Source organism: Ascidiella aspersa, chromosome 4, assembly GCF_963924565.1.
Source record: "Ascidiella aspersa chromosome 4, kaAscAspe10.2, whole genome shotgun sequence".
NCBI lineage: Eukaryota > Metazoa > Chordata > Ascidiacea > Phlebobranchia > Ascidiidae > Ascidiella > Ascidiella aspersa.
In genome coordinates this window covers 25,520,180-25,530,050 of record NC_139450.1, presented here as the reverse complement: position 1 = coordinate 25,530,050, position 9,871 = coordinate 25,520,180, and the positions used below count along the sequence as shown (strand labels likewise).

The 9,871-nt window shown below is 35.9% G+C and overlaps 2 protein-coding genes across 2 annotated transcripts; both read right to left on the bottom strand.

The window, feature by feature from the left end:
* Positions 1-1,562: 1,562 nt before the first annotated feature.
* LOC146157150 (B2 bradykinin receptor-like) lies at positions 1,563-5,435 on the bottom strand. Its single transcript, XM_083388102.1, has 4 exons — positions 5,404-5,435; positions 3,691-3,869; positions 2,590-2,663; positions 1,563-1,706 (listed from the first exon to the last, which is right to left on the bottom strand). The coding sequence occupies exons 1-4, from the start codon at positions 5,433-5,435 to the stop codon at positions 1,563-1,565; spliced, it is 429 nt and encodes a 142-aa protein (XP_083244228.1).
* LOC146157149 (uncharacterized) lies at positions 5,363-8,241 on the bottom strand. The gene is made up of 3 exons (XM_083388454.1): positions 8,144-8,241; positions 7,558-7,617; positions 5,363-6,257 (listed from the first exon to the last, which is right to left on the bottom strand). Coding segments are annotated over exons 2-3 (324 nt in total). The 5' UTR covers positions 7,559-7,617; positions 8,144-8,241; the 3' UTR covers positions 5,363-5,934.
* Between the last annotated feature and the right edge of the window lie 1,630 nt (positions 8,242-9,871).

Below are 9,871 nucleotides of genomic sequence, written 5' to 3'. Positions count from 1 at the left end.
AAAACAACATAGAAATACAAAGTTTTGACAATGTCGATTTTGTTTCTCGTCGATTTTGTTTTAAATTAGTGTTTCAAATATGATTTTTAGGGTTTACGCAAAAATACAAAGTTAATAAAGCTATGATGTTTTGTGCTTCAAAGTAGACCAAACGGTCATGTTACGACATTTTTTTATAGAAAAATGGTTGTTGGCCTAATAAAAATTATGCAACAAAGTGGAATACATCGGCTAATTAGTATGTTTAAATCATTGTGCATTATTTGCTACTGTGTATAAGACCATACATGTAGTTCTTATTTCCAAAGTTTTATATAACTTTGTTTTATATAAATTTGGAAGGGCCAGAGGTAATCACGTTTTTCAGTCGCCTGAAGTTTTCGGTCGTAATTTAAAACCAATTGTTCAATGGACGAAAGTGAACTCAATGCATTGGGTATTGACATAACAAGAAAAAATAACGTTTGTTTTAAGGTGATAAATTACTATCATAGACACACGCGCCTCAAGACACACGAACCTCATCGGGCTGTGCAAGACTCCCCACAAGTTTTAGGAAGGGGATAATTGTGCATCAAACTCAACTCAGGCGCTAGCCTATTCGACATTGTGAATTTCGATGATGCTTTTTATATATACTAAGTTTAAAAACCCGAAACCAGGATACATAGCAAACTGATAACATAAAATTGAAAAACATATAAAACAGATTAGGTAAAAGTATAAAAACGCGCCGCGCTTAACTATACTATATACGCCCACCGATTATTGGCGATGTTTGTGCATGGTTTCAAGACTTCTTCTGTAGGCGAGAAAGTTACGTTGTTGGGGAAAGTGATTGGGAGGGCAGTGGTAACCTCTTTTGCCGCATTTAACATGAACAGATTGAAGCTTGTTGAGTTCTGCAAGTCAAAAACTCAATGATGATTTTATCAGAAACATCTTTGCGATTATGCAAAATTGTTTTGCAATACAACTCGCAATCGTCTTTTTATGGTCAAAATCTTTGGATTACGTTTCGTATTCACCTCTTTCCATTTTACGTTAGATCGGCGAACAACAAGAACCAATACTTTTTTATAACAGGGCTTTTGCCATTACTAGTTTTGTTTTAATTTTGTTATTTTTAACATACCTATAGCTGCAGCCTAGTTTAAACTATGACTAACAAACATAGTTCTTAAATTAACATTTTCATCATTTTTACTAAGTTAAGTCTGTTTGTTGATTTCGTGATTGTTGTCGTAATGCTTTGTATATCACCTAACTATAGGTTCTGAACTTACTTAAAAGAAAACGCTTAGTTATCCAATTTAATTATTCCTGTATTCTTGAACATTTAACATGTATGCACATATTTTTAATTTTCCAGACAGTATACTTTTTATTTGCCATGGAATTTTTGTTTTTCCTTAAAATTGAAAAATAATTGCCTTATAATTCCCTGTATACCATTTATTGTGAAATCCTTTTGTTATAGCTCAAAACTGAAAACATTTCATGTTAGCCTTAAGTTCTTGCTTAGTTAGCCTTAACTTAAGTTTGCTATGATAGCCTTAAGTTTAAAGTTGCCATGTTAGCCTTAGGTTCCTCACCTCATTTGCGAAGCTATTGATGATTTCTGAAGCTTCTTTTGCTACCGGAGCCTTCGGAGTACATGAGCTAATTATCCCCATCAGTTGTAACAAGTGTATAAAGTTGGTTATCTGTATACCAACAATCAACATTGTTGTATACATGGAATAAATTTACCATAATAACTAATTTAATGAGGATAAAACTAAGCACATGTTATATATATATATATACATATATATATATATGTACACAGGGTTGCCACACCGTCCTTATTTATAAGATTTGTCGTTATTTTGAAGGGCCCGGTCTTAGAAAACTTAAATGTCCTTATTTCTAAGAAATGTCCTTATCTTCGACTTGCTTTCTTATTTTGTCTTATTTTCAACAACTACAGAGCTTCGATCGTTTTCCTCTGGTAACCGGTGTTGAATAATATTCTAAAATTATGCTTTTGCGCCGAGATTTTATGACATCATAAATGAAAAGGTACTCCCCTGGCGTTACAAGTCTAGGGATTTTACTTCAAGTAATGAGATAGGTAGGGCAGTGGTACAGCAGATTGTGATACTGTACCAGGATACAGCAGCTGACGACATTTTAGCGTAAACAGCAGTACGAGGTTACTGCTGTTTAGTCTAGAGCAGAATAGGGTGAGTTTTTGCGAAGTGGTTGGTAATGGGGAAATGGGTGTGCAGTGCAGTCGACACTTCGATCGTGATCAACCGTTCCATCGCCACATTTCACCTGGTCGATCGCGTAAAGTGTCGGATTTTTAAAATAGCGTTCTTCGGACAACATTAACAGGAGTAGACCAAAAACAAACTATAAACCTTGATAAATTGCTGAATCAGATTGTTCCTGGCAAAAAGTATGGAATGTGAAATGACACGGCTCGTATAAATACAATTCTTTTCCAAAAACATTTTGTTTAAATGCTAATCTAATTTTTCGGTTGTCCTTATTTTTGGGTCCATGTCGATGGCAACCCTGTATATATATGAGTAAAGTTACCTGGTTGGGCAACCATGAAACAATAAAACAGGAGATGACAACCAGTACCATCTGAGTGACCTTGTCCGACCTTCCTGCATGGGATCAAATATGCAAAATCTTAAGATAACTTCAAGGCGGAACAAATGCAATTTACCTCGAAGTCCGATGATCCATTGGGGCAATTATTGGTACATTTTATGTCTCATAAAATTTTAATGCGCTCTAATCTGAATTCCCTAAGACGATTCCGCCATTAGCTTTGCCATGTGTATACCGGTTGTCTTATCGTGTTAATACTAAATTTATGTATCGACAAGGCCTGTCAGTGAGGCGCACACAAGGCTGCGTACCAACAAATCAACTTTTCTGAACCTTAATGTCATGTAAAACAAATATTAACGTTAATTAAACGGTTTCACCGTTGCATTATGCCCTTTTACAGGACACCACTTATATTTACATAAATAAAACATGTACTAGATTAATGCATTTTCATCCATTTTAAATGAAAACTTGTGATTCAAAAATAATTGGCGCTTGGCACTAATCATTATTTATAATATAACCTGTTTTATATTACTATTTATTTATTTTCTAATGCATCGTCTCAATTAAATAGTTAAAATAAGTAACTTTGACGTCTAGCAAAATTCTAGAAATACATTAGGCTATTCTGAATATGGCAAAAGTTTGTCCAAAAAAGAATTTTTTAAATTATAAATTTATAGGTCAAATTTTTTATTGCAGGTCAAAAAATAATCGCCCAAGACGAGATCCGAATTTGACTTTTACTGGCCCTATAGTAATCACCAGGAAATGATAAGCGCATATAGAACGTATCTTTATACAAACTTAACTTAAGTTTTACAACACTTGGGCAACATTGGTGAACAGTTGAAGACTCTAAATTGTTTTTTGCCATTTAATATAGCTGAAACATAAACTGGTAATTTAATGATAGAAACTATGGCCTAGAAATGTGAGATGTTTGTGAACTGTGTATAATGCAGTGTGGTTTTATACTTACAAATGAAAAAAACACGCGCTCAACATTTCTCACTGTCAGCTGAAAGTACAGTTACATGCGGTAGGCCTATAAGACTTGATATGGGACTATACCTTTGTCGCCCTTTTTCTTTTTGCTTCTGGTTCGCTTTCGCATGAAGCGAACAAGATCCAAGTAGCAGAACATTATCACGGCAAGGGGGATGAAAAAGCCGACAAAGCTGCGTGAGACGTTGTACAGCACGTTCAACATGAAGGACGAATGTGCCGGGAATATCCAAACACATTTTTCGCTGCAAAAAACAAAAAGAATAAAACAGTGGCTAAGATTATCGAACTTCAATACCCAAATCTACTGATACCTCTATAAAATGGACAACCATAAGTAAAGATTACTGATATTATCGATACCGATAATTGATAAGTGATTAGATTGTACTCGTTCAATATCAGGCTGGCAATGGAGCCGATCCTATACCAATTTGATATAAGACTTGCCACATTTAAGATGAAGCGCTGTGGTTTTCTTTGTGGTCACTCGATAAAATATAAGATGGGATTTGTACGTTTCAAACTAAACGACGTTTCCTATATTTGGCTATATTAATGGTTCTCAAACTTTTTCGCCTTGAGGACCCCATATTCTTCAATGAAATAATGGCGAACCCCTTTACTGTTTTACAGCGAAAATTGAAATTGTACGGTGCAAGGATTACTGTAAAATTAAGTTCGGTATTCATACTAACTATATTTTTACTAAACATAAGCGGTCAAAAGGATTTATTAATTTATCAATAATAATTTAATAAGAAAAATATCGCAATGAAATGGAAAGTATTGGACACACCGTTTAGCCACAGTTCTCTGGGTATTGTGTATAATTTACGCATATTTCCTTGTTTTATTTTGTTCCAGCATTAGGCTATTTGACATATTCTATTCGTATCTGAAAACGAATGGGGTCGCAATGTAAACTCTAATTTCATTTTATTTAAATTGGGGTCGCTTATTAAAAAGGTTGGAGAGCACTGCTTCATAGCAATAAGGTTACGAGTCAAAAAGTTTGCGAACTAATGCTATGAGTTTTTATTTAATTTCGCACATGTAAATTTCAAGAAAAACTAACAACATCTAAAAGCAATTTAAAGAAAATTGGCTCTGGAAGTTTTTTAGACTGATATTAGACATTTTTTCAACGTGTACTAAAAACACCAAAATTTAAAGGCTTGATACAGTACCGTTTTGGTAAATAGCCTACCACTGTCAGTGCTTGGGTTCATTACACACATAAAAATGGTTGATATTGGCAAAACTTTTTCCTTGTTTCTACTTATCCGAAATTCAAAACACTAGTTTCAAGTTCGTAATTTGGTATTTATATAGTAATATAAATTTTCTATATTGATGGCCGCTAGGCTGCCCAGTGCCCATCTTGTGAATGTTTACCAAATGTTTTTAACCAACTTGTTACTCGATATTGGAATAGTTTAATGGGGACACACGACACTTTAGGAATATAACACAAAAATAAGTTTCAAAACCAGATGTTCTTAAGCAGTACATAGGACTTGCGCTTTATTAAACATTTATGGTGCAATATGTTTACACAAAACAACTTATTTGTTGAAGGTTTTCGGTCTATATTAAAACATAGCTCAGAGTATGAAGGATACACAATACTGCAAACAATTGCGAAATGCACCTTTGTACGCCGCCAAAAGATTGGAAGCGCTTTTTAAAAATAAAAAGCCACAGTCCTGCCTGGCAGTATGCAACAGTTCATGTATATTTAATCTTGCACAAGCAACGCAATGGTAACGTTATCACATGCTGGACATCAGTTTGATCTTTTTTTCCATAGTTTCTATATTCTGTGGGTCATAAAACTTTTGTATAAAGGGCCACTGGAAGGATTGATAATCGCGGGCCGAACATATATCAACTTGATTAACGTAAAGCGAAGGAACTCCAGATAACTCAACAAAAACTGCAGTGAGCTATAATAAATTGTCGTTATGTTGAAGATTTTATCAAAATTTAGTTTGCAAATCCGACAACATTTTAATTCTACTGTATCTTTATTAAAGAAACATGCCGCTGGCCGCAAGAATAAACTCTGAGGTTCGGATCTAGCCCACGGCCTGAGTTTGGCGGCGCTATTCTTGTCGAACTATTTATTGAGTACCGACAGGTTACTACGTTGATGGACATAATATAGACTTGTTTAAAATATTGACCAAATAAAGCCGCAGTGAATATAGAATGTTTTGGGCGCTTGGGTTTGCGTTGTTATAGCGTTTAAAAACTGACAACCATCCACGCTTAGAAGTCCGTAAGGCGCTCCACAAGCCAACTGAATCACGTCTCTTCGCCGGAGCATCGTAGCGGCATCAGCGACGACTCTTCGTTTTCGATCTTAAGTTCCCCGTCTGTGTGCCCGGGACCCGGACTCTCGTCGCCAATTTCCTGGCCGCTCTCGTCGCCGCCGTCGGTTTCAACGGCCACGCTGACGCCGGTGATCGTGCGACCAGTGGCGTCACGAGAAGCGAAGGACCTGCCTTGGAAGTGATTTCGGCGCATTCTCTTCGTAACTGGAGCTGAGTTGGTCGATCGCTTCTTCAACTTAACCAGTTCTTCTTCCACCTCGTCGGGAAAGAGCCCAGTCTGCTCGGGTTGAAGCACTGCGAGAGTAATGTGATTTGTTGTAAAAAACTGTAGGGGTACTTAATTTTTCTGTTATATGACGACCCTATAAAGCAGGGGTTGTTAAACTTGACCCCTATTTTTGTTTTGCTTCGTGGACAACGGCAGGCAGGAAATTTTTTTAAATGACGTCATATATTCACGTTACAATACAAATAGACTTTCTAAACTATGCTAATATAAAGAAAAAGACTATATTCAGTACTAAAACGTTATATTTCTAATTAAACTCTTTTCTTCAAATATGAGATTACTTGTCAAACATACACCAATATTTCAATTAGGCCTTCAAGGGGCCCTAACACTAGTACATGGAACGCCAAGGGGCCATGAACACCAGTGCAAGAATCCCTACTATAAAGCCTTTCCCATTTGTCTGTTGTTTGTTTTTCGTGCCTGTGATGAATTATGTAGAATTATTGTACACCCTTTATTCGAATGGCAAGTGTTTTTTGCAAGAAAAAAAATGTTTGACTATTGCGGATACCTTTTATGCGTCGCACCTAAAGCAATGCCGTATAGTCACAAAAAATACACGGCAGGGGTGTCCAACCAGTCAGAGACCAAGAGCAAAATTTATTGCTTGGTTAACCGCTAAGAGTCACAACTTACACCTGGTCAGAAATAAATACCGCACCATTTCTTTATCATTTACACAAAAACATTTAATCAGCTAGATTTATTACAGATGTTGCACACTAACAATATCATGGCTTAGGCTATAGGCTACATTCGGGTAATATTTAAATTAAACTTCAGGACTTAAAGCATATACACAATCTAGATTAGAACGACAAAATACTTTGCTTTTTAAGGTGTAAGCTAAGTCACTAAGTGCTATATATGACGAACGGCGGGAATTGACATTGGACATTGCGAAAAACTCGTATAAAACCTAGTATAATATAGCCGAGAAGACATATGTGGCCAGCAAGCCGAGATTTGTCCACCCCTGCGCTACAGCATGTAAAATAAGATTGTTGATGCACAGTATTGTCACATTCTCTAAACGAATTCGAGTTTATAAAACTGTACAAAAGACTATTTATCAATCTAAAGCACCGATCGCGGTAAAGTATAGCGGTGTTACGATAAAGACTTATTTACAGTATACTATTTTAGGCCTTACGTTATACCTGTAAGAACAACCAATGTTCAAAAATCATTTGGGTGAGACAAAAAATATGATAGGCCTATATCAAAAAAATCGAGCTTAGGGACTAATTTAAAAAGATGTTAAATATTGGCATGTTACAAACGTGGTAGATGGTCAATTACTTGATTCTTGTTCCAGGTGATGTGGTGTGACGCCAGGTGATTTTCCTGCATCTTCCCCTTCTACAAATACAACGCAGCTTATTTCCGAGGGGAGTTTAAAGAATCAATGTTTTAATTTGAGACAATGTTCTTCTACTGGTGGCGTTGCGGAGATAGTCTCGAGGCGGCCGTTCGATTTCATTAGGGAATACAATTTACAAGTGTTCCGTATAACGACGATTGCAGAGTGGGGGCGTTAAAATAACAGAAATCATAAAAATTAATTTGAACTTTGGCCACATTATTTAAACAGTGGCATATTAACATCACGGCTTGGGAGTAAAAATTTAGGTAAATCAGTATATTCCTTTAAATAACTTACATAAACTGCCTAAGTATTTCACTGAAATATTCCTACACAAGTGGCTACAATGCGATCTATCCCTTTACAGGTCGCCTTGGCCAACGATAACAGAATATCATAGTACACCAGGAGCCTTCAGAAAATGTCAATTGATCAATTAAAACGACATTTCAACAATAAATTTAAGCGACATTTTTAAATATGCCAATTTATTAAGTCTGCTTATTTTATTTTACTGCATACCCTTCCTAAATGAGATCTTTGGTGTACCGTCTTGGTTGTTTTTCTGTGATTTCCGAGTGAAAATGACTGTACTCAAACGGCTTCTGGTCGTAGTAACACGCGTCGATGTCCAGAAACTCTTTCTACATAAAGGTGATTTAGGCTTTTATTTATACGACTCTCTTAAAGAAACCTTCTTTATAACTGTAATTTGTGCTGTAACTCTAGAATATGTTAGTGTTAAGCCTACAAACGATGTAGTATATGCTATTGCTCGTGCAGGTCTGATCTGACAATATAGCTCACTTTCTATTCCACTGATTGCCGTTGACGTCTGGTGAACATGTGAACAGTTGCTGCATTTTCTTGCGAAACATCGCTCCCATGAAAGAGTACACGATGGGGTTCATCATTGAATTACAGAAACCCAGACAGACGGTGATCAAGTGAACGTAGAACATTAGAGTCCTGCAGAGCCGATGGGCAGATAAAGCGTCAAAGTTTAGTTTTACACATGATAAATAGGCAGTTTTTAATGTAAACAACCGCAGCATAATACTCCTATGATATAATGATGTTTACATGTATGCGAAGTGAAAACAACATAGAAATACGAAGTTTTGACAATGTCGATTTTGTTTCTCGTCGATTTTGTTTTAAATTAGTGTTTCAAATATGATTTTTAGGGTTTACGCAAAAATACAAAGTTAATAAAGCTATGATGTTTTGTGCTTCAAAGTAGACCAAACGGTCATGTTACGACATTTTTTTATAGAAAAATTGTTGTTGGCCTAATAAAAATTATGCAACAAAGTGAAATACATCGGCTAATTAGTATGTTTAAATCATTGTGCATTATTTGCTACTGTGTATAAGACCATACATGTAGTTCTTATTTCCAAAGTTTTATATAACTTTGTTTTATATAACTTTGGAAGGGCCAGAGGTAATCACGTTTTTCAGTCGCCTGAAGTTTTCGGTCGTAATTTAAAACCAATTGTTGAATGGACGAAAGTGAACTTAATGCATTGGGTATTGACATAACAAGAAAAAATAATGTTTGTTTTAAGGTGATAAACTACTATCATAGACACACGCACCTCAAGACACACGAACCTCACCGGGCTGTGCAAGACTCCCCACAAGTTTTAGGAAGGGGATAATTGTGCATCAAACTCAACTCAGGCGCTAGCCTATTCGACATTGTGAATTTCGATGATGCTTTTTATATATACTAAGTTTAAAAACCCGAAACCAGGATACATAGCAAACTGATAACATAAAATTCAAAAACATATAAAACAGATTAGGTGAAAGTATAAAAACGCGCCGCGCTTAACTATACTATATACGCCCACCGATTATTGGCGATGTTTGTGCATGGTTTCAAGACTTCTTCTGTAGGCGAGAAAGTTACGTTGTTGGGGAAAGTGATTGGGAGGTCAGTGGTAACCTCTTTTGCCGCATTTAACATGAACAGATTGAAGCTTGTTGAGTTCTGCAAGTCAAAAACTCAATGATGATTTTATCAGAAACATCTTTGCGATTATGCAAAATTGTTTTGCAATACAACTCGCAATCGTCTTTTTATGGTCAAAATCTTTGGATTACGTTCCGTATTCACCTCTTTCCATTTTACGTTAGATCGGCGAACAACAAGAACCAATACTTTTTTATAACAGGGCTTTTGCCATTACTAGTTTTGTTTTAATTTTGTTATTTTTAACATACCTATAGCTGCAGCCTAGT

Excerpts from the sequence above, each read along its gene's own strand:
- LOC146157150 (XM_083388102.1), bottom strand. The coding sequence starts at position 5,435 with ATGGAAAAAAAGATCAAACTGATGTCCAGCAT. Across the intron at positions 3,870-5,403 it reads ATCAAACTGATGTCCAGCAT|CGAAAAATGTGTTTGGATAT; the intron begins GTGATAACGTTA and ends TGTTTTTTGCAG. Across the intron at positions 2,664-3,690 it reads AAAGAAAAAGGGCGACAAAG|GAAGGTCGGACAAGGTCACT; the intron begins GTATAGTCCCAT and ends GATCCCATGCAG.